At 52.6% G+C, this 26,751-nt stretch overlaps 1 protein-coding gene across 1 annotated transcript; it reads left to right on the forward strand.

The window, feature by feature from the left end:
• Positions 1 to 555: 555 nt before the first annotated feature.
• On the forward strand, positions 556 to 22,274 carry SPMIP7 (sperm microtubule inner protein 7; the record flags this gene model as incomplete). Its single annotated transcript, XM_079786779.1, has 9 exons — positions 556 to 1,117; positions 6,651 to 6,748; positions 7,969 to 8,045; positions 9,847 to 9,985; positions 11,513 to 11,580; positions 12,318 to 12,359; positions 12,949 to 13,056; positions 19,873 to 19,980; positions 22,154 to 22,274. The coding sequence occupies exons 1-9, from the start codon at positions 559 to 561 to the stop codon at positions 22,272 to 22,274; spliced, it is 1,320 nt and encodes a 439-aa protein (XP_079642905.1). The 5' UTR covers positions 556 to 558.
• Positions 22,275 to 26,751: the final 4,477 nt, after the last annotated feature.

The raw sequence follows: 26,751 nt of genomic DNA on the forward strand, positions 1-26,751 counted from the left end.
GACAAAATGGAGTCCAGGCCACACGCCGCCGTCAGAGAACGGACATGGAGCCTCCTGTCAGCCTCAGAGGGCGAGGGCCACAGCGTGTGGGAGAGGAGGATGCCTGCTTTCCGCAGCCGGAGGGGTACTCAGTCGGAACAGAGTCGCTAGCAATACATTCGGTGCAGCTGGTGCAAATGCACTCAAGAACGAAGCTTCCGGCCACGGAAGACAAAACGCCTGATGACAACGTGTGTTGTCACCTTCCACAGGAAGACAGGAGGGACCCGGGCTGTCCGCGTTCTAGCTGTTGCTGAGCAACAAGGGCTTTGTTCTGTTTGTTTTTTTCTGCCCTGGTTTGTTACTGCCCTATACTCCTTTGGTCGAGAAAAAATACTTACCTTAAAAAGAAAAAAAAAAAACAAAAACCCCACCTTGTCGACATTTAGAAAGTCAAGTCAATACTGATAGGATAAATTAACCAGTTCTCAACTATTGGACATACATGTTTTATTGTTAAAGAGAAAGGAGTCATCAGAAACACCTTATTTACAGCCATCCAATATTCTAAGAAAAGCTATGGATGTACATTCACAGTACACACCTGGAAAGATAAGTATCTCTGAACGGTCCATTCTTTCAGGAACAAAGGCTGCTGAGAGTGCGGATTACCCACACTACTGTAATCTCTTAAGGAAAATGAACATGCCTTTTGTGAAAGGAATTGAGGACAGACATGACTGTGCTAGAATGGAAAAGAAATGCAACCCTACTTTTCTGAAATTTCACCCTTACCCCCCTTCATTCGTACCAGGCTATCATTTACACTATCCTTATCCCCCACCATATGGGCCAGATTATCCATTATTTCCGCTCCGTGATGATGTACCCTTAGGTGATCCCTGTTCAGGGTTCATGAGTCCTGGTGGCGATGCTGAGTTAAAGCCTGGCATTGGAAGAACCATCCCAAGTCTGGTGGGTTTTAGTGACGTGAAACCTCAGCAACGAGTTCCCAGGCCAGATACGGGATTTCAAACGACGCTAAAAAGGCAAAAAATTTTATTAGAAGAACTAAAACAAGACAGAAAATGGAATTCCAGGGCAACATCAGATATTTCCATCAGAGCAAGACTTGGAGGTAAATAAAGTGACATTGGCTTTATAATTTTTAAACATTGAAACCAGGGAGAAGGAGCATGGATATAAGATTCATTATTCAGTAGATAATTTAACATAAAGTTGTAAAGAACCAAATGAGGAAATCTTATTTTTAAATTACAAATTGTAAGGAAAAAGTAAAAATGATAAGCCTTTTATATACCTATCTGTAAAATAATATTTTGTGTTTAAAAGTGCATTCATTAGTATAAGTGACCAACACAAATTACATGTCAGGTAATCTATAATAATAAAAAACATAATATGCTAATTAGACCGGACAGCTGAACGACCTTCTGGACATCCTTCCAGATGACTTTCTGGACGAAGCCGGGGCTGTGAGGGCCGAGCCCCTTGCATGAATTTTGTACATCAGGCCTCTAGTTTATTATATAAATACTAGAGGCCCAGTGCACGGATTCGTGCACCATTGGGGTCCCTCAGCCTGGCCTGCAGGGATTGGGCTGAAACCAGCTCTCTGACATCCCCTGAGGGGTTCCAGATTGTGAAAGGGTGCAGGGCAGGCTGCGGGACCCCACCAGTGCACAATTGGGGCTGGGGAGGGACCCCAGGAGAGCTTCAGGGCATGTCCGGCCTGTTTTGCCCAGTCCCGGTCGACCAGACCCCAGCAGCAAGCTAACCTACTGGTCAAAGCGTCTGCCCCTTCGTGGTCAGTGCGCATCATAGCGACTGGTTGAACAGTCAGACACTTAGCATATTAGGCTTTTATTATATAGGATAGATAACCTAATTGTACCATAAGGCAAATTATATTTGACTTTGATAATTGTGTAGCATGCCTCATTATCTCTCTGGAAAAAGTAAATCTGATGGTTATGCAAGAGTTAGGTTACAGGGACTGAAATGGAATGGGAAAGTAGTTGAAGTGAAATTTGGCATCTGGTAAGAATAGGAGCTGAGAAGCAGCCCCTTCAGAAATAGCGTCACACAGCTCTGGGGACACAATTGGTGAACCTACTGACAGCCATACCTTCTGGAGGTGCTCCCAGGGACTGTCACCAGGCTGGCCAACAGTGCTGACAGCTTCAAAGGAAAGCCCCAGGAAACAGTCCTGTGTGGAAGTGTGTCTGGTAGACAGGAAGTGCAAAGAGACTAACATCTTCGAGCAGGTGGAAAGGAAATGGCCAAACACGGCATCAGAGATGCTGAGCTTCCTCTAGCACGAGAGGCTGCACCGGCCTCGCATGCTTCTCCGCACCCAGCCTAGCCCAGAGGCCTAAGCGGGCAGTGGGGGAGGGACAGTGGCAGCAGCATATGGTGGAGCAGTGGGCAGTCATGGTTCCTGACACTGCATGGAGAGAAGCCATGGGTAATTGAGACCAGAAAAAGGGGTAAGAAAAAAGATAAAGGGAATAGAAATAACGCCACAATATCACGCTGCCAAGCCCTACCCTCCAGGTACCTGCTTTTGAACCAAAAAGAGCAATTTGAGGACGTATACTAGTAAGCATAGGATAAGAATTATGCTTTTAATATCACTCTAGTTGTTGACTTAACAGGGGGCTTAGGGAAATACCTGAGTTTGGAATTTTCATATTAAGAATGTAAATAAGGTTCAACTACCAGTTTTTAAGAAATAATTATTTTACAATCCATTGGAAATACTACTTAGGGAAGAACAGTATTACTAAGAATCAAATACTATCTAAGGCGAAGAATTGTCTTAAGTAAGAGCAGGAGGGGACCATTGGTGAGTTCAGGTCCCTCAGACAGCACATTGCACTGATTCTGAATGAGCAATTACTTCTCTAGCCTGTCAGCAAGGCCTGGAGCGCAAGTTTTTGCTAACGTTTCCGTGTGTAATAGTATTCATTGTCAAGGAGTCTTCCTTAAAAGAACTGAGCTCATTTTTCATAGTGGTCCCATTGAAGGCAAGTAAGCAGACAGCCCCAGCCTCAGGTTGGGCTGTTTCTGTAAGTTTTTCTAAGAACTGTTTTCCAACAAATTACAAGTTTAAGAAATAGCTTATTAAAGCTAATTTCCCACTAAAATAGGGTTAACAGAGGTTGTACAAGCATCTCAGAACCAAGTACAGAGTTCATCTAGCCTCCATATTGTGCTACTGGCATCAGCACAAAAGCATTCAGAAGCTAGGCCCTAGGGTCAGACAGTCTGGGCTCATAGCCAGGCACAAAGCTTACTTTCACTATGACCTTGGGCTAGTTACTATCTCTTTATGTCCATGTATCCTTATTTGTAAAATAAGTTCACATGCTAGTAAAAATACTTCATGAAATTACAGTGAGGGCCATTTAGTGTCATTCATGTAAACATGTCTGACATTTAAGGAAGGAACCAATAAATGTTAGATAATATAAAGTTAAGCAAAGTCTATAGAGTTTTCAGTCACTTTACACGTAAATTGGCAATAATACTTTTCTTATAAAGTGTAAGAAATAATGAGTTAACATGTAAAATACTTAGCATAATTTCTGGAACGTGGTAAAGCATTCAGTTAATAGCATTTATTATTATTAGCTATTAACATTTTCAAAGAATAATACCAGGAGTTCAGAGATTGGTTTCAATATAATTTGTCCTAGGGTTTCAATGACTTTGTAGATCCTGGAAATAGTCATTATTTATAAATAAGTACTCTCAGTTTTTAGCAAACTTAAATACATGTGATTCCTAATGCATTCTGATAAGGAAGCACATCTTCTCAGAATTAATTGTATCACAGCCCAGTATGCTTTCCAGTGGGTTTTCATAAATACCAAAGCCAAATCATAAAAGATTAGATGGCTGACTTCTTGCCCAATTCCAACCTTGTCTAGACATTTAACTGATGCGCAGTAGTTCCTTTTTGTTCAGAGTTGGCTTTCTTTCTTAGGCACCAGTCAAGTATTCCAAACTTATCCTAATCATATTCAAACCCTTTATTGGTTGGTCTCTGTGTTCTCATTGCAACAGATGACACGTCGCCCTTGTCACAGACAAAAAAGAGGTTGCCTATTGCAACCTCTGTGATTTACCTTCAGCATCCTAATATCTATCTATCTATCTATCTATCTATCTATCTATCTATCTATCTATCTATCTATATATATATAAAGTCAGCAACCAGAACGCCGTAACGACCGTACGACCTGTCACTATGACGCCCATCACAGCTATCAGCCATTTTTAAATGCATATAGTTAATTGGTATTAAGTACAGCATTGTGCAACCATTACCACAATACATCTCCATAACGTTTTTCATCTTGCAAAACTGAAACTCTTACCCATTAAACCCTAACTCCCTAGTTCTCCCCTCCTCCTGCCCCTGGAACCCAGAATTTTGCTTTCTGTCTCAATGAATTTGACTCCTCTGAATACCTCATATAAGTAGAATCATAGAGTATTTGTCTTTCTGTGACTGGCATATTTCACTTAGCATAATGTCATCATGGACAACAAAGTCCATGTATTAGCACATGTCAGAATTTTCTTCCCTTTTAAAGCTGAGTACTTTTCCATTTTAGGTATATACTACTTTTTTTTATCCATTCATCCATCAATGGACACTTGGGTTGCTTCATCTTTGGGCTGTTGTGAATAATGCTGCTGTGAACACACATATACAAATATTTCTTCAAGAACCCACTTTCAATTCTTTAACTATGTGCCCAGGAGTGGAATTGCTCAATCCCATGGTGATTCTATGTTTAATTTTTTTCAGGAGCTACCACCCGGTTTACCATAGCAGCTGCCACATTTTACAATCCCACCAATAGTGCAGAATTCCAATTTCTTGCCTTCAAGGACTAAAACCCACTTGGTCATGGTGTGTAATCCTCTTGGTATGCCCTTAAATTCTCTCCTGTAGTGTTTTGTGGAGGATTTTGCATCCGTGTTTAGCAGGGATAAGGTCTGGCTTTTGCATCCCTGTAATGTCGGCTTCATAGAATGAGTTTGGAAGTGTTCCCTCCTCATTCATTTTTCTTAGAAGAGCCTGGGGAGGACTAGTATTAATTCTTCAAACGTTTTACAGAATTCACCAGTGACACCGTCTGGTCCTGAGCTTTTCTTTGTGGGTAGGTATTTAATTACTGAGTCAGTTTCCTTAGAAGTTACAGGTCTGTTCATATTTTCTGTTTCTTCATGATTCAGTCTGGGTAGGTTTTGTGGTCCTAGTAATTTGTCCATTTCATCTAGGTTATACAATTTGTTGTGTACAGTAATTTCATATAATTATTTTGTTCATAGTAATCCTATACAATAAAAGCCTAATATGCAAATTGTCCCCTCGACCAGGAGTTAGACCGCTCACTATGATGTGTGCTGACCACCAGGGGGTGGTGTGGTACATGGCAGGTGTTGGCGATGCACTGCAACCTCTTGCCAGCTACCTGGGGGCGGGGGTGATGGGGACGGAGGTGCGGTGAGAATGTGGGGTATCCGCCGAGCTCACTCTCACTCCCCCTGCTACCCTCCCCCGGGATGCCAGGGCTTGTGCTCCGGGGAAGCCCCCATGCTCAGGTGCCGTGTGCCCGCGAGGAGCCCGCCCCGCACCCGCGCAGCCTCTTCCGGGTGATCCGGACCACAGCCGCCGGGACTGCAGGGCTGGTCAGGCTCCCCGTGAGTTTGCACAGGAGCCAATCTGCGAGGCTGGCTGGGAGAGAGTGCACTGCCCTCCTGGCTTTTGTGCGGCGCTGCTGGGCAGCCCAGAGGCCTACGCTGCGCCCTGGCCTGCAGCATCCAGCCGCGCTCACCACATCTCCGAGTGGGGACTCAGGCGCCTGTCACTCAGGTGGAGGGGGGCGCATGGGGGCCTGGGGGCCCAGGTGCTGCCCAGGGCCCAGAGGTCAGTTGGGACCTTCCCTTCCATGCCAGACACTCATGCTTCGATCGCCAGCCAGGCCTAGGGACCACACCCCTGCACGAGTTTCATGCACTGGGCCTCTAGTTTCTTATAATTATTTTTATTTCTGTAAAATCAGTTGTAATGTTTCCTTATTTGTGATTTTACTTGAGTCTTCTTTCTCTCTTATCAATCTAGCTAATTGTCAATTTTTTAATCTTTTCAAAGAACCAACTTTTGCTTTCATCAATTTTCTCTATTTTGTATCTATGCTCTAATCTTTATTATTTCCTTCCTTCTGCTAGCTTTGGGTTTAGTTTGTTGTTTTTCTAGCTCCATAAGGTGCAAATTAAGGTTGTTGGTTTGAGAGCTTTCTTCTATAATATAAGGGTTTATACCTATGAATTTCTCCGTCAACGATACTTTTGCTAAGTCCCATGACTTTTGTTATGTTGTGTATTTTCATTTGTCTCAATTTCTAATTTCCCAATAATGTGGAATAAATACCAAGCAATTCTACACTATTATAACAATCCTAACATGTAAATTTCAGAGCTATTCTGTTCTCAATGATGAGAAAAATTGTTAGGTAATCCACCGAAAAGTTAATTCACAGCACCCATGTTAGTGTCCTCATAGGAACAGTTCTGGTGGAAGAAGAGGTGTTCGCTGCAGGTAACGGGAAGCCTGTCGTGTTTGTTTTCAGGCTGGACCAGCCCGGTGAGAGTCACTCCTTCGCAGCCTCGGCATGAAGGGAGCTCAGTCACTCACACGTACACGTTCGATGAGGAAGTGGCCTGTAAAGTAAGGTTTCTTACCGGGGAGTGTAGTGTGGTGTTCGTAACTCATTTAGTTCATTATCTGTGTTGTTTATAATTTGAGCCTAAATAGCTACCACTTGTAAACTACGCCTTATGTACCAGGCACCGTGCAGACCTTCACAATCACTGTGTATTTGGCATTATCTTGTGCCATCCCCACAGCTATACTTTAGGGGAGGACTGAGTAGTAGAGGCTGGTAGTGTCCAATCCAGACCCCCATCGCTGGCAAGAGCACCCTCCTCCAGTAGCAGGGAGTGATGGACGTCCATGGCTGACAGCCACCAGCTCGGAGGACACGAATTCTCAGACTGAAGAAGCATAACAAGTCTGAAAACAGATGAACAGGGATCTAGCCTCTCCTAAACAAATTATCTTGAAACTGTAGGAAAACCAATACAGATATCCTAACTATAACCTGACAGGGGGAGGAGGGGTGAGTGGAGCTCACAGAACACCTGCAAGCAGTTAAACTGAGTGCAGTCCAAAGTCAGTGAACAATACAGTCCAAAATCAATGAGACGTATTTGTTATTAAACAACCATAACCATTAAACTAGACCTCTGAACCCGTGTAGAACATTATTCAAACATGAAGATGAGTTAAAAAATAGGGCTAGAGGAAGTTGGCATCCTTGGAGGAATTACTGAACATTGAACTTTAGTGAAGAGAACAGAACCAAGGCCCAGCGGGACAAACCGAGGAGGAGCCAGGAGCGGAAGCAGGCAGAGGACGGTGCGTGTGGGGGTGAACCTGAAGGAAGGGAACCATCACGGACGGTAACAGCAACGGCTACAACAACAATTAATTCGATAAAATAAGATGGACGATAGGAAGAGGGTAGTATTTCAGAACTAAGGGGCTTGCATTGTTAGACAAGACAGAGAAGACGTTTTTAATGTAATTTTATGGAATTAAACACTATTTGCCAACATTAAAAATTCAAGAGCTTCCTCATAAAAATCTGACATTATGTTAACTTTAATATACATCTTTGTAAACTTTAACTTAATCGTTAGGAGAATATATACAAAATGTGAATTTCCCAGGCAGGAGAGGAAAGCTGGGAAGCATGTACTTGTTGACCCACAAGATGCTGCCAAAGAAGAAAAGTGAAGGAAGGAAGAAGGGAGCCGGGGGCTGAGGGCTGAGGGCACTCTCCGTTCCCATTTATGTCTGGTCTGTTTTGTATTCCTGCCTTCTAGGAGGACGGAGAGCCACCTTCACAACCAAACAAGAAGTGTGATGCCAAGGACTTGTTTTATAAGTCCTCAACACAAAAGTAAGAACTTGTTTGAATAGAATTTTGATTAAAAATTTTATTTTATACTTAACGATATAGCCCCTTCGTGTCCACATTATCCTGAATCCTATGAGAAATTCAGAAAACATGAGACCCAGCTATTTAGTTACTTGTGTTGTTGCTAACATAAACAGGTCAAGGAAGAATCTAAAGAAAACCTATGTTTACTAAAAAAGGAAAACCAGAACAGAACGGAAATGCTCGGAGAGAGAGAGGAGGTGCGTGCAGCATCATAGGAAACAGCAGCAGGGAAAGCTTGACGCGGAATCCATTCATTCATTTAAAAAATGAATAGTGGACCTACTATGTGTCTACTCCCTAAACTATGAGATCTGTCAGTGACTAAAGCAAAGCTCTCCCATCTCAAAGAGCTGATTCTACAAAGAGGTGGACAATAAGCAACAAGCATGATAAGTAAATAGCTCACATCGTAGAGAGAAGTCTACGAAAAGATGAAAGAAGATGCTGTCGCCTGGGACACAAGTAGCAGGGGCTCCGGGCAGGGTGCTGAGAGGTGCAGGCGGTGGCTGGCCCTGGGTGTGCGTGGAAGGTGGAGCCAGCACTGCCTGCCCCGCGAGGAGATTGTGGGTCTGAAGGAAGAGGAGTCAGGGATGAGCCCAGGTCTGAGCTGTGCAGCTGGACGTGGTGAACACGCCATCACTTCACACGTGAACACAGGTGCAGCAGGTGTGGCGGGAAGGCTCCTGTGTCCGTTTGGACATGCCAAACAGAGATGTTCGTTGGACATCGACGTGGCTGTCAGTTAGGCAATGGCGCACTGGTCTGGGGTCCGGGAGAGGCCTGTGCTGGGAAATACCTCTGGGTGTCATGGTGCGTAGATGGTACGTAAGGCCACATGCCTGGGTGAGGGCCCGGGGGGGAGTGCCCTGCGACAGGTGGAGAGCTGGAGCCCGGCATCTGCGTCATGGCTGCTTTTCGCCAGCTGGATGGCGTATGTAAGCGTGTGTGAGGTCCCACTGCTGGGTAACAGATGACCACAAGTTGAGCAACTGGAAGCCTCCCCATTTCTGCTCACACCTTCTGTAGCGCAGAGTCCAGGTGCCCCACCTGGCTCAGTGCTCAGGTTCTCAGCCTGGGGTCCCGGTGTCAGCCACGGCTGCGTCCTCAGCCTCCAAGGTCGCTCAGGCTGGCAGCTCAGGACCCACATGATCTCAGCAGAATTCAGCTCCTCGCAGCCGCGGGACCACAGGGTTTGTCCCAGGACACTGTGAAGTGTCTGCGGTGGTTTTGTCTCTTTTTAGGACTCACCAGTTTAGATCAGACCCGTTTAGAATCATCTCCCTTTGGATGAACTCAAATTCAACTGATTAGGGACCCTAATTACATGTGCACAATCCCTTTTGCTATATGCAGTTGCCATCACACCCACTTGCTCCACCCACACCTGAGGGGAGGTGATTATCCATGGCATAAACAGTGGGGGCAGGAATTTGGGGGGCACCTTAGAATTCTGCCTAGGACCATGGTCGGCAAACTGCGGCTCGCGAGCCACATGCGGCTCTTTGGCCCCTTGAGTGTGGCTCTTCCACAAAATACCATGGCCTGGGTGAGTCTATTTTGAAGAAGTGGCGTTAGAAGAAGTTTAAGTTTAAAAAATTTGGCTCTCCAAAGAAATTTCAATCGTTGTACTGTTGATATTTGGCTCTGTTGACTAATGAGTTTGCCGACCACTGGCCTAGGACAATGTCTGATATTGTGGTGAACTATACCAATTGAACACGTGTTTTTCGTAAAATGCGATTACTTAATACTTTCATAGAGCTTATGAAAGCGTTCCTTGGGACAAGATGCTGGCACCAAAACTCGATCCAGAGGAGACAACAGTGGAAAGAGCTGCCGACCTCGTCTCACAGTGTTTCACACAGAAAAGATACGAACGGATCCCAGCATTAACTCAGGTCAGGGGCCATCGGGCGCAGTGTCTCAGTACTGAACTGAACTCCCAGACTCTGCGCAACAGTAACACTTACTTTATTGCTAAGCATTATGGGAAGAACAAGTAAATCTATACACGTATGGGTTGAAAGTGCCATAATCATAGAAGTTATCAATAAGCTCAAGTACTTTAATATCATCTGTGTTATATTTTAGACGTTTTGTTTAAGACTGCCCCTTTCTCAGAAGTCATTTGCATGGACAGTGTTCATTTTAGAAATGGGAAAAGGAGGCGTCAGTGGCGAGGACACAGAAGTGACCACTGTGCCCCAGAGGACCTGCTGAGGGCGCGCTTACCCGGAACAGAGCGAGCCGCTGCGCTCTCCGAGGCAGCGTGGGGTGGTCCTGAGCCTGGGACACAGAGCCCAAAGGGTGTCCATAGAGACGGCCCATCTTTTCAGTGCTCGGCACCGGGGTCCATCCAGGGGGTGTGGTGGCCCCGCCACAGCCAGGGAGCCCCTCCTGCAGGGTGGCCCTCTTCCTGTTACTCCTCCCATGGAGCCAGCACTTGGCACAAAGTGAGTCTGTCCCCCTGACCTGCACGGGTCTCCCTCACTCGCCCACAGGCTGTCTCTTCCAGGCTGAATCCCAAGGACCCGCCAGGTTCTATCACCTTAGGCCTCACTGCCGCCTCCCAGCAGCCCCGCTCTGTGCTGGCAGGTCTGCTCCCAGGTGCCCTCGCCTGTCCCGCCCTCATTTCTCGGAGCTGGGCGGGCCCGGGCCTGTGCTCGCCATGGAGTTTCAATGTGTGCGCTTCAAGTCCATCCGACTGGAGGGGACCAGTGACACTGAGTCCAGGCCTCGCCATGGACCCTCAGAGGCTCACAGCCACAGGCTAAGCAGCCCACATTGTCTTGCAAAACTCCTTCAGCTTTTACGGAGGAGAAGATAATCAGTGAGGAAAACAGCTTTAATATGGTCTCACCAGGGGATTTCCACATAGAAATTCAATTCAATTAAAGGACAAAAGAAAGTGTCTAACGTATCACTGTTTTTTTTAAGGATTTCTCAACTACATGGAAGTATTATATCTCGGTCATTTTATTACAGATAATGGTGTTAAATTATACTGCATCCGAAGTCCTCCCCGCATGATGCGGGTCCGAGCTGAGGGCGGGGCTGGCAGGAAAGCGGGGACCCGCTGGGGCTGCAGTGGGGCACGGAGGTGGATCCAAGTCGGCCCAGTCTCTGGGGTGAAAGCCACAGCCAGAGCTTCCCCAGGCTTCGTCCTGAAAGCGGTGGGAATGCGCCGGTCCCAGCTGTGAGAAAACAGCTGGCGTGAAGGGGCCGAGACCAGGAGTGGCTCTGGAGCCAGCCGAGTTGTGAGGGAGCTGGGCGTGCTTTTCCTGGGGACCCTGGGCCTGCCTCTGGGGTGACGGGCCAGTGAAGACCGCTGGGCTAGCGTATGAGGAACTACAGCAGGTGGAGCTTATGTACTGCGACTTACAGGACTTGTTCTCTAAGTGTGTCCCCCATTCTGATGGTTTCAGATGGTCGGTGGACTCTGGGACAGATTTCAAACAAGATCTTTCTTGGTACCAGCAAAACCAGTTAATTTGTAAGTTGTATCTCCTACTCTGCTTACCCCCAGGCCTCCCACCATCGCACGTTTACCAAGAGCTGATGCCCAGCCCCTGGGGGAGGGCAGCCCAGAGGCCCCCACACTCCATCCCGTGCAGTTGCTCAGGCCGCTGCCTCCTCGCCCTGCCTCTTGCACCCTAAAGGCTGGACTGCTCAGGCAGCACAACCTAACCCAGAGTGCCCCCGAAATACACCAAGTATTCCAATGCGGCCACGCCTGTGAGCTTCGGGGATTAGAAGTTATTTTTATCAAACTTGGTGTCACAGACTTCTTTAGGGTTCTATTAATGCTAAAAACGATGGGCTTATCACACATCCTTCCACATAGGTAATCTTTTTCATTTAGTCTAAAAAATGGCACTTCTGCTTTTGAAAGTCCCTTAATTTTGGTTCTCATTACAACCCACAGTCCCTGTGTGACCACTAAGGGAGCATAGAGCAAAAGGAAGACGCGTGGGGAGGTTCGCGTCGGCGCTAGGTCATGGCGTCAGCGAAGACGTGTCCCTGAGAGCGGGGAGCCAGTGTGTTCGGTGTTTGATTTTCACTTACAGCTACAGCTTTAAGGGACCCTATTTCACATTAGAGGCTTGTAGAGGCCAATTCCTAGATGGCTCTGAAAACTTTGCTTTTATTTGAGAAAGAAATGCTGTAACAAGTGGAGGTTTTGTAAGTTGATACCAAGAACTCAACTGCCCTATTTTCTCTTTTCCTAAGTGTGAGTCCAAGTTCTAGAAGCAAGTACATTCCTCACTACACGTAAGTGATGTTTCCTCGTGTTCTGAAATGACTAGCTTCACATCTGAATGGCTGTGCCTCTCTTCTTTGACAGCGTGTGCTTTGTCACAGAATTCTAACGTTTTCCTAGCACAGCGCCTGCTCCGTGTCCGCGCTTTCCTCAGAGACGTGTCCAGACCTCAGTACAGAAAGCGCATTGCTGGTGGCCCGCTTCCACCTCCCCGGGGGCCCTGCCAGCTCTGCAGGTCCCACTCCTGCCTTGCCCCGGCCGCCTCCCCGGACCGAAGACGGGTCATCCCAGGGCCGCAGACGGGCCGTCAGTTCTGCAGAAACAGCCTTTCTGTGCTCAGACGCACAGGCAGCCGTTCCCCTCACTCTGGTCCAAACTTACATTCACAAGAGCCAGGCAACTCCTGTTCTGAAAAAGAGAAAACCTCTCCCTATTTTTTAGGCAAATTGTTCCATCATCATGCTTTTTTCTTTTTTTTTTGCATTGTCAATTTTTTATCTATTTTGGCAAATAATTAGGGGGAGCTAGGACACTGTTTATCTGTTCCTTCCGTATTTCTTAGAAAGAAACCTCTGCTGTCTTTTCTTTTCCTGCTCCCAGTGGCCACGTGCAGTCCACCAACGCTGATGACATTGACAACCCCTATGGGGACATCACATCTCTGGCCAGGCCTCGATGCTCCAAAATCCTTTACTCAAACACAAGCTGGTGAGTCCCCCATAGCTGCCCGACCTTGATTATTCAGGATGAAGTGTGGTGGTGGGTTTTATTATAAATGAAGGAATACGCTCTGACCGTGGGTTGAGGAGGAAGGTGACTTGCCTGAGTGACTGAAGTTCAAAGGAGGTTATGTGTTGCTGAGGCTCCCCTCAGCCCTTGACGGGCTTACTGGCTGTTTCCTGTGCTGTACTCGCCTCCCGTGACTGGGGTGGGACCTCCCAGGTGTGCTTCTTGGTCCCTTCACCCCTCACCCAGCCCCCCCCCCCCCCATGAGTCTGTTCTATGCATCTGTGAGTCTGTCTCCATTTGGTTTGTTTGCTCATATTGTTTCTAGATTCCACGTGTACGTGAAGCCATAGGTGCTGGTCTTTCTCTGACGGCCTGACTTTACGGAGCACAACGCCCTCCAGGTGCAGCCATGCTGTCGCCAATGGTCAGGTTTCCTTCTGTGTGTGGCCAAGGGGTGCTCCGTGCGCACAGCACCAGCCTCTGACCCCTGACCTCCTGGAGGCCCGTGCTGCCTCACAGCCCGGCTATTGCAAACAGCAGCAGTGCACACACGTGCACACGTTCTTCCGAATCAGCGTTTTGTGTTTTTCAGATAAATTCCCAGAAGTGGGATCGCTGGGTCATAAGGCAGGTCCATTTTTAGTTTTTTGAGGAAACTCCACGCTATCTTCCACAGCGGTTGCACCAGCCTGCAATTCACCAGCAGTGCATAGGGTGACCTTTTCTCCACATCCTCGCCAGCACGTGTTGGCTGGTGTGTTGACTATAGCCTTTCTGATGGGTGTGAAGTGATACCTCGTGGTTTTAATTGCTCTCTCTGACAATTAGTGACACTGGGCATTTATTTTATTTTTTAATTTTTATTTTTTTAATTTAATAAATCTTTATTGTTCAGATTATTACAATTGTTCCTCTTTTTTCCCCCATAGCTCCCCTCCACCCGGTTCCCACCCCACCCTCTGCCCTTACCCCCCCGCCAAACTGTCCTCATCCATAGGTGTACGATTTTTGTCCAGTCTCTTCCCGCACCCCCCACACCCCTTTCCCCCTGAGAATTGTCAGTCCACTCCCTTTCTATGCCCCCGATTCTATTATATTCACCAGTTTATTCTGTTCATCAGATTTTTAATTCACTTGATTTTTAGATTCACTTGTTGATAGGCATGTATTTGTTATTCATAATTTTTATCTTTACCTTTTTCTTCTTCTTCCTCTTCTTAAAGAATAGCCTTCAGCATTTCATATAATCCTGGTTTGGTGGTGATGAACTCCTTTAGCTTTTTCTTCTCTGTGAAGCTCTTTATCTGACCTTTAATTCTGAATGATAGCTTTGCTGAATAGAGTAATCTTGGTTGTAGGTTCTTGCTATTCATCACTTTGAATATTTCTTGCCACTCCCGTCTGGCCTGCATAGTTTCTGTTGAGAAATCAGCTGACAATCGTATGGATGCTCTCTTCTAGGTAATTAACTGTTTGTCTCTTGCTGCTTTTAATATTCTCTCTTTGGCTTTTGCTCTTGGCATTTTAATTATGATGTGTCTTGGTGTGGTCCTCTTTGGATTCCTTTTGTTTGGGGTTCTGTGCGCTTCCTGGACTTGTAAGTCTATTTCTTTCACCAGGTGGGGGAAGTTTTCAGTCATTATTTCTTCAAATAGGTTTTCAGTATCTTGCTTTCTCTCTTCTTCTGGCACCCCCATAATTCTGATGTTGGTACGCTTGAGGTTGTCCCAGAGGCTTCTTACACTATCTTCAAACTTTTGGATTCTTTTTTCTTTTTGTTTTTCCAGTTGAGTGTTTATTGCTTCTTTGTATTCCAAATCTTTGACTTGATTCTTGCGATCCTCTAGTCTGCTTTTAGGTCTCTGTATAATATTTTTTATTTCAGTCAGTGTATGCTTAATTTCTACTTGATCCTTTTTCATATCCTCGAGGGTCTTGCTAAATTTATTGGCCTTTTCTAGAAAATTCTTGAAAAATTTTATAACTGTGGTTTTGAACTCATATCCAGATATGTCGTTTGTTTTCCTCCATTTCTTTCATTTGTGACCTGTTTCTTTGTCTCCGCATTTTCGCTGCTTCCCTGAGTTGGTAGGGTAGCTTTGTGTGCTAGGTGTCCTATAGGGCCCAGTGGCTCAGCCTCCCCAGTTACCTGAGGTGGACACTTTTGGTGCACCCCTTTGTGGGCTGTGTGCACAGCCTTGTTGTAGTTAAGCCTTGATTGTTGTTGGTATCACTGGAGGAATTGACCTCCAGGCCAACTGGCTGTGAGGATCAGCTGTGTCTACGCTGGGAGAACTTCTATGCTGGCAGTCCTCTCTTCGCGCACTGGCGCACGCGCCTCCAGACCTCTGCCTTTCGCGGCTCCCCTGAGTTTCTGCCTGACAGTCCACAATCCCCCCGTATAAGCCTGGGTCCCCAGGGTCTCGCCCAGAACTGGGGTTCAGTGCAGTTGGAACTGGGGTTCAGCGCAGTCAGGAGCTTTTGTCTCCTTCCTGCTAAAGAAAGCCAGCGGCACACAGCAGTCAGTCCTCTCTGCGTGCACTCGCACGCGCGCCTCCAGACCTCTGCCTTTCTCGGCTCCCTGAGTTTCCGCCTGACAGTCTGCAGTCGGAATTGGGGTTCAGTGCAGTCGGAACTGGGGTTCAGCGCAGTCGGGAGTTTTTGTCTCCTTCCCGCTAGAGAAAGCCAGCCAGGCACTCAGTCACCCGCGCGCGTGTCTCCGTACCTCAGCCTTTTGCAGCTCCTCTGATTCTCCATGTGCTTTCCTCTTTCCTTCTAGTTGTAGAATTTCCACTCAGCCAGCCTTCCTGTGGTTCTGGATGATGTTCGTTTTGTCTTTTAGTTGTAATTTTGAAATTGTTGTGCGAGGCAGCAGTTTAGGTGTTTACCTATGCTGCCATCTTGGTTTCTCCCTCCTGAGCATTTATTTTCATACTAGAGGCCTGGTGCACGAAATTCGTGCACTCGGGGAGGTGGGGTCCCTCAGCCTTGCCTGCACCCTCTCACAGCCTGGAAGCCCCCTGATGGATCGTCCCCGCAGAGGGAGGCCTGCCCACCCGCTGCAGCCTGCCGGTGTGCGGCCTGGGCCTCCCTCTTTGGGGCGATCGTGGAGCCCCCCGATTGATCACCCCACTGGCCGGTGGCCTGGGCCTCCCTCTGCGGGGCGATGGTGGGGCCCCCCACCAATCACATTGCACCGCCTTGGCTGGGCTGGCGCCAGTGGGTGTCATAATGTGGTCGTCCAGAAGGTGGTTCCGCTGTTCGGCCGTTTGGCCGATTTGCACATTATGCTTTATTATTGTAGATGTCTGTCGGCCCTCTGTGTGTCCTCTTTGGAGAAGCGTCTATTCCGGTCCTCTGACCATTTTCCAGTTGGATGTTGTGGTGTGTGTTTTTGGTGTGGAGTGGAGTGAAGTTCTTTATAAATTTAGGCTATTAAGCCTTGTCGGATGGCTCGTCGGGGAGTATGTTCTCCCACTCAGTAGGTGTCTCTTTGGGTGCTGATGCTTTCCCTTGTGTGCAAAGCCTGTGTGACTTGATGTTTGTTTGCTGTTTCCCTTGCCCTAGAGATCAATGAGGGGAGGGGATCAGGCAAAAGAATCCAAGACATTAACTGTAGTTACGCAGTTCGGGCACTAGAGGGCCTGCGAGGTTGCAGAGTTCCTTCCTTCGTTTAGGTTTCAATTTTGAACATATTCTTCACCTTTTTAAAAAATGTATCTTTACTGTTGTATTATGGATGTCCCTCATTTCACAAAGAAATGCTTTCCGACTTTATTATGAAATACGGATAGATACAAAATGTCGCGTTCCACGTTTCATACGAAGTAGAGTAACAAGTGAGTGCTGTACCCCGCCTCGCTAGAGGAATAGTATCTCAGGAATATCTCTAACCACCGCGTGCCCTCCCGACCACCTCGCCTGGTCCCTTCCCCAACAGACGTCACCTCCACCAGGCTCTGCCTGCCCGAGCTCGCTCTGCTTGGTAACTTGAATACACATATACGGATCTCTAAACAAAGTATGTTGTTTCTGTAAAACCACATCGAGCTAACGGCAATACAGTGCGATGCCATCTGCATGAAGTCCAAACCCGTGGCAGGTCAGCGTGGGAGCTGAGTGCAGGGGCTCCGTCCTGCCAGGGCGGGCACGGCCCTTCCTGTCGGTCTCATCTAGGCTTTCTAAGGAGCGCCTGTGTGAGGGGCGCCTGTGTGAGGGGCGCCTGTGTGAGGGGCGCCTGTGTGAGGGGCGCCTGTGTGAGGGGGCGCCTGTGTGAGGGGCGCCTGTGTGAGGGGCGCCTGTGTGAGGGGCGCCTGTGTGAGGTCATCCCAGGTTCTCCTCACGGCTCGAGGCCTTACTCTCGCCGTCCATCCGTCGAAGCCACATCTCAGGCAGAGTCGGGACGGAGACCGGCGGGCGGCTCCATCGCAGTCACCCCTTTCCCGAGGGGGTGCCTCTCACAGCTCATTTACTGATTGGCTCTGTGTCCTGGCATGACCAAGCCATCTGGCGTGACCAGCATTTTTAAACCGGTGTGATTGCACTTAGAGTTTAGAGTTTGGTAAACATTATTGTAGAACTGAATGTGATCATTATGGAGAAAGTACAGAAGAACTGAGGACAGTAGGTTATAACCACGCTGTCAACCGAAACGCCCCCTTTGTGCAGAGGTTGGAAACCCCCGTCTGCGGGCGCTCTCCCCTTGCTGTGCCATGAGCTGGGCCCGCTGGAGGGAAGGTGGTCGCCATCTCTGCCGCCTCTCCGGGCGTGAGCTGTGGTCTTGTCGTCCCGTCTGCCCCTGGATGGCCGGCAGGGACTGTGCCCAGGTTCCAGGCGTAGATCTTCCCCGGCGCCAGGCGGAGGCGGCCGCCTGATGATCCGACCGGTCACACCTTTTAAAAACCATCTCCCACAGCCAGGCTCGGACCGCAGCCCCTCCCGCCGCCGCCGCTTCTGCCTTCCAGAGCTCTCACTTCTGCCTCAGTGGCTACAACAGCGTGCGGTCAGCGTGCGGGAACAGCCGCCCCACTGGACAGGGCGCCGAGGCGGGAGAGCTGGTGCCAGGCCAGGGCTCTCCTCCCGGAGCCTGGAGGGCCCTGCTCCCAGCCCTCCCCCCTCGTCCGGGTGGCCGTGCCCCTGCTGCCAGGGCAGCTGCAGATCCTCCGCACAGCGGGGAGAAGCCGCTGGCCGGTGAGGATGAAAAAGCGAAGTCCTGACAGCCGAGGCCGGCGTCCAGTCACATCCGGAGACAGTCCAGTGACCAGCACGGGGCGCCGTGCCCGGGCTTCTCAGCCGCAGTGGCAGCAGAGGAGCCAACCCATGGCCTCTCTTCTCCTCCCTCTCGCTGCGCTCCACCCAGTCCTCCCGAAGCCAGCCTGCACCTCCTGGGGCCCCCCCACTTCTCCCCGCCCCAGCATGCCCTGCGCCGGCTCTGCACTCGCTCCCACAGGAGCTGCCCGACCTCAGCCTCCAGCCTGTGTGAGGGCACGCGGCCGGCAGGGCGCCCTGCAGGTAGTGCCAGCTCCCTGGGCCCGCCCCCCGCCCCTTTGTGGCTCTCACCCTCTTCCTTTGCGGGCGTGTCTCTGGCCGCTGGGTCCTTTAAGCCCCAGGTGAGACCTGCATTGTCCTGAGCGGGAGGCCGTCAGCAGCCCCTCGCCTCCCGCCTGCTCTGCGCTGCCAGCGCGCTCCATGAAGGACAGTCGGTGACTGGACTCGCACCCTCCCCCGCGCGGCCGCTGTCCCCAGACAGCTCTCCTGGCTCGGCCCGGGGTCCCGGGCGGGAGGGCAGGCGTTCCCAGCAGGTGCATGCGTCCCGCCTGGCCTCTGGCGTGGGGTCCGTTCTGCCACTTGCCCGCTGAGTTAGCTCTGGGCATAGCACGGAGACTCTCTGAGGCCCCAGGCCTGCATCTGAGAAATGGGCCTGACCCCGGACCCTCAGCGACACGGCCGCGTGAGGATGAAACAGGCGATTCACGGACGCCTTTACAGGTGCCTGGGCGCAGTGCTCCCGCGGCATTAGTCACGCGTGTCCAGAGGCGTGTGCGCACTGAGGCTCTGATCGTGTGACATGCCTGCATTCCACGGCTTAGCATCAGAGACAGTGCCTTAGGGCAGTGGTCGGCAAACTCATGAGTCCACAGAGCCAAATATCAACAGGACAACGATTGAAATTTCTTTGGAGAGGCAAATTTTTTAAACTTAAACTTCTTCTAACGCCACTTCTTCAACATAGACTCGCCTAGGCCGTGGTATTGTGTGGAAGAGCCACACTCAAGGGGCCAAAGAGCCACATGTGGCTCGCGAGCCGCAGTTTGCAGACCACGGCAGTAGGGTAGAGCGTGTCCCAAGAATTCCTGGGACGCTAGTGGGGTGGTTCGATCCATTTGAGAAAAGTGTTTATGTGCAGATTAAACCGCACAGCACACGTGTGCGGTATACCAGGAAGGGTGGCACAGGAATCACTCGGGGTCCGGAACAGATTAATTCATTTACATTATTTCTGTCGGGAAAAAATGATTCTGTTTTCGAACAAATCGCTTCTCGAACAGCCTTCTGGGAGGAATTAAGTTCAAGAAACGAGGTTCCACTGTGGTGAGAAAACGTGGACCTGAGGTCAGTTTCTCAGTCCTGGGCGAGCCCGCCTGCACCTTCCGCTCAGCAGCTGGCCGGACCTCTCGCAGGACCGCGCCAGAGACTGCGTGCGCCTTTGCATCTCCGAGCGTGCGTGCCGGTGCCGCGGCTGCGCCACAAATCAGTCTTCCTTCTCTCTCCTCCCCTCTCTTCACCTTCCTGCAGCTCTGCCAACATCCCAGGGTACACGGGGAAGGTCCATTTCACAGCCACCCACCCAGCAAATTCCCACGTGCCCGCCGCCGTCCCCTCGCTGGACTCCGAGGTGCACCGGTGAGTATGGCCCATCCTTCAATGTGCAGGGACCGGGGCGCCTCATGACGGTCCTGCCATTACAGAGCAATTAGCTGCTAACAGGCGACTCCCGTGGTTTAAATAATGGGGTGCCAGCCCCCAGGCCCGGAGAGGCGTTCCCACTGCTGTGGCGTGAGCAGCCTGGAGCTCTGAGCGCTCGCAGCGGGCGTCTGCCTCTGGGTGCCGGAGGCTGCGCGCTGGGTGCCGGGGGCTGCATACTGCCTCTGGGCTCCGCGCTGCACACCCACCGTCGGCGCTGTCGGGGGCCGCATAGCGCAGGGCGTGCTGCAGGGGCACCACCTCCTCGTGGGTAGCACCCACGTTCCCATCGGAGGCAGTGCTCTGGGGGAAGTCCTGTATTTTTAAACATTTTGCGAACTGAGAACACGAGGTGGGAGGTTAGGGCCACTGACCCTGTTGTTTACGCTGCTAGAGAGAAGCAGCCATGGCCACCATGAAACCCGCATCTGAGAGTGCGGGTGCCGCAGGCCTTGCACAGGAGGTGACTCGGCTTTGAAAATGCAGATGCGCTCCTCACGGGCAGCTGCGGCCCAGAGGCCAGAGAAGCTCAGGTGCTGGGGGTGTCTGCCCCCCCGCAGGACGGCAGGTCTCCGGAAAAGGGGCCTCGCCTCCTGTCGGCAGCTCAGCCATGCGTCCATCAGACGCTCACGGAGCGGCCACTCTGGGCCGCACATTCCGGGCACTGAACCCAGGGCTGAGCAGAAAGTCCCGCCTCCCAGGAGCTGCCGGCTGATGGGGAAGTCAGAGGCAGTGCGGGCAGTCCCTGGAGCACTCGGGTGGTGCTGGAGCCGGCGGAGCCGTGGAGTGGAGAGAGCGGGATGTAGCCGAGCACCTGGAGGGACCGGCGAGTTAGCGGGCCCTTCAGGCGGAGCCCGAGCGCCTGCCGGGGAGTCCCGGGACACCCGGAAAGGCAGCGGCTGGCGGGTGCTGGGCCAGGTGCAGTCCACGCCGCACTCCCTCTCACTGGCTCAGGCGTTCCTTGGCTAATTCCCATGCTCTCCCGCGGGTCAGCCAGTGTGGACTGTGGCCTGGAATTCACAGGAATCAGACCCAGTTTGCAAGGAGCTCACAGCCCAAGAGGGAGCAAGAACTAAGCAGCTAAGGAGAGGACGGCGGATGTCATCCTGGCCGCCACCTCCTTTGCCGAGTGCTTCCTGTCCGCCAGGCTCCCGGCGTCTGTGTGCTGCCTCCCGCACCGACTCGGCGCCCTGTGAGGGCGGCGCCTCCCGGTGCAGATGAGGACGTCCATCTGTCAGGGCCCAGGAGGCCTCCGGGACGTGGCTCCCACAGGGACCCTCGGCTGGCCGTGGTCTCACAGGAGCGGGGCCGGGCTGCTGGTGGGCAGGGCGTCATGGCTCCGGGGAACCCACCGCTGGGCCCTCGTGGCCAAACCCTGGGTCTCCGCAGGGCACTGCCAGCCCTGCAGCCCCGTGCCACTGTGCGTGGGCTCCTGCGTCACTGTCCCCGCCGTGTGCGGCCGCGGCCGAGGGCATGGCTGCTGAGGAGGGTGCATTGGTTGAAGGGAGTCAGCACGACACACATCCATGTGAGACAGGATGGACGCCAGGCCCAGAGGTGACCCCTCTGAGTCCCTCCCACTCTCAGCCCCCCACAGAGACTGGGAACCCTGGGGCTGTCTGCTGCCTCTGGAGAGCCTCCCCTCCTTTTAGCTGGGTTTTCTGTATTCTTGGCACCGACTATAATTCTAGACACAGATTCTTAATCAATGCAACTGATTGCAGCCCGGCCAGTGTGGCTCAGTGGTTGAGCGTCGACCTGTGGACCAGCAGGTCACAGTTGGATTCCTGGTCAGGGCACACGCCGGGTTTCAGGCTCAATCCCCAGTGTAGGGCCTGCAGGAGGCAGCCAATTGATGATTCCCTCTCATCATTGATGTTTCTATCTCTTTCTCTTCTCCCTTTCTCTCTGGAATCAATAGAAATATATTAGAAAAACAAAACTGATGGCAATATAATGCATGTAATGTGATAAATGAAACAATGCACACAATGACTAATAATTTCTCGTTTCTCTCTGACATTCTCTCTCTGGTACGTGGGCACCGTCAGTTGAGGGAGACGAGGTTGTGTCTTTTGTGCTTGTTTGATGTGTTTGTTTCTTTCTCCTTCAGTGTCTTGAGGAAAGACATGGCCGTCACCATCTTCCGTCGCCAGGCACCGCTGTCCCGGATGGTCACAACGGTGAAGCCCTACAACCCCTTCAATAACAGGAGGCAAACTGTAGGCTACTGAAGAGCTGCCGTCCGAGCGAGCGAGACTTGACCCCTCAGCCGTGGGAGGGCTGTGCTGGGCCCGTGGGAATAAAAACCGCGTGCGCTCCGAAGGCGAGTGAGGTCCGATGCCCTTCTCTGACCAGGCAGAGGGTCAGGGGCAGCGCCTGGGGCACGTGCTGGCCCAGCCCGGCACAGCCGAGGGTTCCGGAGGCCGTGGGCGGCCAGGCTCTGTGTGAGAAGAGTCTTTGTCGCGTGGGGCTGCGGGTTGTAGACGGCAGAGGTCGTGGGAGGTCATGAAGGCAGAGTGTCCAGACCAGAACCCCCTGTTGTCACTGTTGACGGAGAGAGAAACGGTGCTCCTGCCACCAGGGTGCCGCATCGCCGCGGACAGGCCCCGAGGGAGGACGGGCCTCCCTGGCCAGGCCCTCGGGCTCCAGGGACCAGCACCCCAGGCCCCAGGGCGGCCACGGCAGAAATGACCATGCACGTCCACTGTGGTGTCAGCCAGTGGCCTGGCTGAGACTTGATCCAACGGCACCCACACGCCCGCCTCCTGCCGTCAGCCCTCTCCCCCGCGCAGGCTCCCCACACGTGGCTCCTCTCCGTGGGCGCGCCTCCAGGGATGACACACAACCAGGCCGTGTCAGAGTACCGGCACCTGGGAGAGAAAGTGCAAGCTCACAAACGCGTTCTAGCATTGAAGGGTTTTACAATGTCTATTCGACAACGTGGCGCGTGTGCAGTAATATGCCAGCTGCTACCCATGATAGAAGAGGAGGAAATGAGCAGATCGATCATTTAAACCTCCACGTACAGTATCAATAGAGAATATGGAGACAACTATTTGGAAATAAACGGAAAGGTAGATGCTGGTCTCCCCCAGACAACGAAAGTACTGCTCCTGAAGCAGCTCTCAGTGGAGCGTTTGCCTCGGGTTCCCTGGAAACTCCGGGGAACTGGGTTATGGGTGGCAGAGGAACATCTTCCAAAGAAGCAAGAAATGGTGAAGGAAAAACGCATTGTTAATAAAAACATACCGCCCAGGTTTTAAGACAAAGCTGTCGGGAAAGTATGTCAGACAAGAGATTGACATATTTATTATAAAACGGTCCATGATTTAAAACACCGCACCAACAGAAACAAGGCAACAGGTACTCGCAATCACACTTGGAAGTAACATGATCGGCGACCGCTTGCTGCCCCTCAGGAGCCTTGGAGCCAAGCCTGCCCCGTGGCGGGGCCGGAGCAGGGCCCGCCTCACCCCACAGACGCCGTTCCTGCCCCAGGGTGCCGCGATGTGGCCCGGGCTCTGCCAGGAGCGCGTTCAGACTTTGCAACTTGACGTTCAGGGTTTCGCCAAGCGAGCAACCACCCAGGAGCACGTGTTTGCACAAAGAAGCGGAGGCGCAGGTCTTGCAGCCGAGAGGAACGAGCGAATGCTCATCAGGAGGAAGTGACCCTGTGTCAGGAGGCCCCGAGCCCCTGCCGCGGCTCCGCTGGTGGGAGGTCCGCGCACCAGAGGCTGCGGGCTCCGGCCGGGCGCACCCCGAGGCTGCGCGTGGCTGCAGCTCGGGCGCTTGTCTGTCGCTCACGCCTGGCTTTGAGTGGACGCGCAGCTGCTGACCTCACAGCGGCTCCCTGTCCCCGACAGACGCTGCCCCGCTGCAGGCACCTGCCAGCCGCTGCTCCTGCGTCCCCGGCCCAGGAAGGGGCTGTGCCGAGCACCTGCCCGCGGCCGCCCCGGGTGGTCCCGCTTGTCACCTGCGCACGAAGCAGCCTGACTTCGCGGCACTCGCACTCTGGAAATCGAGCCTGGGGTGTGGAGGCGCGTCTGTGGGCAGCATGCGGAGGGGCAGACAGAAGGGGGTGGGGGGCCCGGGCTGGTGGAGAACTCAGCCTGGAGAGTCCGGGAGGGTCTGTGAGGAGGGAGCCCCAAGGCCGAGCCTGGGCCCCCACAGAACAGAGCCGCAGGCCAGGTCTCCATGGCCGGAGGGGCAGGCGCTGGCAGAGCAGACTCGAGGAGAGACACTGGGGGGCTGGGTTGGAGGTAGCCAGAGCCGTGGCCCGCTGAGGGACCTGGGGGCTCATTTCTGCAGATGGGGGGGCGTTTCCAAACCCCACTTGGCACGCTGGGTGTGCGCCCCCTGCAGTTAGCGGGTCAGGGCCACCCCCTCTGAACTCGGTCACCTGAGGGGGAGGGGACAAAGCAGCACGTCTCCCCGCGGGTCCTCGGAGTCACAGCGGTGAGTGGCCGTCCTGCGTGCTCACCAGAATGTCAGGAGGCCCCTGCGAGGGGCGGGCGCCAGCTCCACACGGGGCCACACTGAGTTCTCCGGTGCACAGCCGTCTCCCACGCTGGGCCCAGCCCGGCGTCAGGAACCCTGGCCCTGGGCCCTCTGCTCACCAGCACTCAGGGCCTCACTCGGGCCCAGGGTCAGGCTGCGTGTCCGCCTCGCACCGACCTCCACGCGCAGGGCCGGCAGGTGAGCGGGGAGGGTCACGTCTGCAAAAGGGGGCAGGCCCTGAGGGGGGCGTGTTCCCCCCAGACCACGAGACCAATGCGGGCGCCCTCTGCCAGGTGGTCAGATACGCCAGCTGTGTCGTGGCCCTGGCGACCTGAGAGTGGAGCTTGGAGGGGGTACTCGCCTCGGCGCAGCAGACATGGGTCCGAGCTGTCCGCGAGACTGGGATCTAGGAGCACCGCTCTCCGTAGACCCTGCCCCCACTGCCTCTTCGAATCGCTCCTGACCGCGGTGCAACCTGCAGTCCAGGTTCAGGGATTCATGTTTTGCTGTTTAAAGGGATGTGTCAGCAGCTACCTGGTAAAGGTCATGGAATATTAATACACGTTAGAGCAGGGGCAGAGCCTCAGGGGGCAGTGTGTGTGTGGGGGGGAGGAGGCGGGGGCCAGTGGACTGAGTCGCCACCTACGGAATTTACGAGCCGCAGTCCCCGGCCCTGGAGCCGGCCTTGTCCTGGAGCAGTGGCCTGCACACAGGGACCAGGGGCTTTCCAGGGGCCCCTGAGAACCAGGGGACAGGCCAGCGATGTCCCAGGCAGGCGTGGCCTGATGACAGGCCTCACCCCGGTGCTGGGACAGCCAGCGGCTCCTGCAGGAGCGTGAGAGGGGACCTGGGGCCTCTCTCTGTCCCCAAGGGGCTGTCTGGGGGCCGCCTCCACGTGGGACCCCCTGCAGCACACGGACGACTCAGTGTCCCGAGGACACTGGCCTGCCGGCGGCTCTGGTCTGTGCCGGGAGCTCAGCTCCTGGCCCCAGAGCCACCGAGGTGCCCTGCCCCTCGGACGGGAGCCGGGCTGTGAAGGCATGGCCGGCCTCGCCGCCTTGTCAGCGTGCAGCCCCCGGGACGAGGAGAGAGCGCACAGTCCGGGCACATTGAAACGTTCCACACACAACCCACGCTGCTGCTGAGCACCTGCCTCGGGACCGACCCAGGCTCCCCGCCCAGGGCGTGTGGACTCTGCGCAGCCACAGTCCTCCCCTCCCCGCCCCGCCCGCCCAGCGCCTGGCCGGCCCTGCTCACCACGCCCGAAGGCGCCACTGTGGCCAGGCCTCTGCCGACCAGGTGAGCAGCGCCCAGGACTCGCCCAGGCGCCGAGGCAGCAGCGGGGAGGCACCTGCCTCGGAGGGGATTGTCCCAGCAGCTCCCGAGGACGCCGTGGGGCCGTCTGCCCAGCTGCGCGCAGTCCAAGAGGGAGGCCCGAGGCCAAGGCCGCCCCGGGACCTGACCTGACCGCGTTTGTCCAACTTCCCCAAGTCCCTGCTCTCCCGGACGCCTCCGTGAGAAAGGCGGTTTTGTGTCTAATAAATTGCTTCCACTTGGCGGAAAATCACTTTGGCCGTTATCTCCGCGATCGCTGACTTCTGCCGCCTGTAATGGACTCGCTGATTATCCGGCGAGTCATTAAAGCTCAGTCCCAACAATGCCGCTCCCGTCGGGTGATCCATGAGGGCTTTGTGGGGGCTCACCGGCTGCGGCGTAATTTTCCTCATTCGTCTTAATTTTTTGTAATCGTTTTTTGTGAAGAGGGTATAATGTCAGGCGTGCTTCCCGGCCGCTGACAGATCCAATCTGCAGGTAATTACCATACGGAACTGATGCTGTAGCGCGGAGAGAATTTAATTTACGAAGACATCCCGCCGAACAATGCGTTCCAGGAGATAGGAGGATTTAAGTTTTTAAGAAATTAAATTTTACCATTTAACATGATTACTTATGTTGAACATCATTAACTCGCTTTTTTAAATGTTTGAAGTAATTACCGGTGCACTGGCTGCGTCTAACCCCAGAGCCGCCTTCAGTACGGGTTAAGGATCCATGAAATGAAAAGGGAATCCCGCGGCCTCCCTTCTCCCGTCTTCCCAAACCGCGCTCAACGCCTGCAGAGCGGCCAAGATCCCTGCCAGGAGGCACCCTCCCAGATGCTGTGATGGCCGCGATGCTGTGACGGGCGCGAGGCTGTGACGGGCGCGATGC

The sequence above is a fragment of the Cnephaeus nilssonii genome (genome assembly GCF_951640355.1).
Source record: "Cnephaeus nilssonii genome assembly, chromosome: 12".
NCBI lineage: Eukaryota > Metazoa > Chordata > Mammalia > Chiroptera > Vespertilionidae > Cnephaeus > Cnephaeus nilssonii.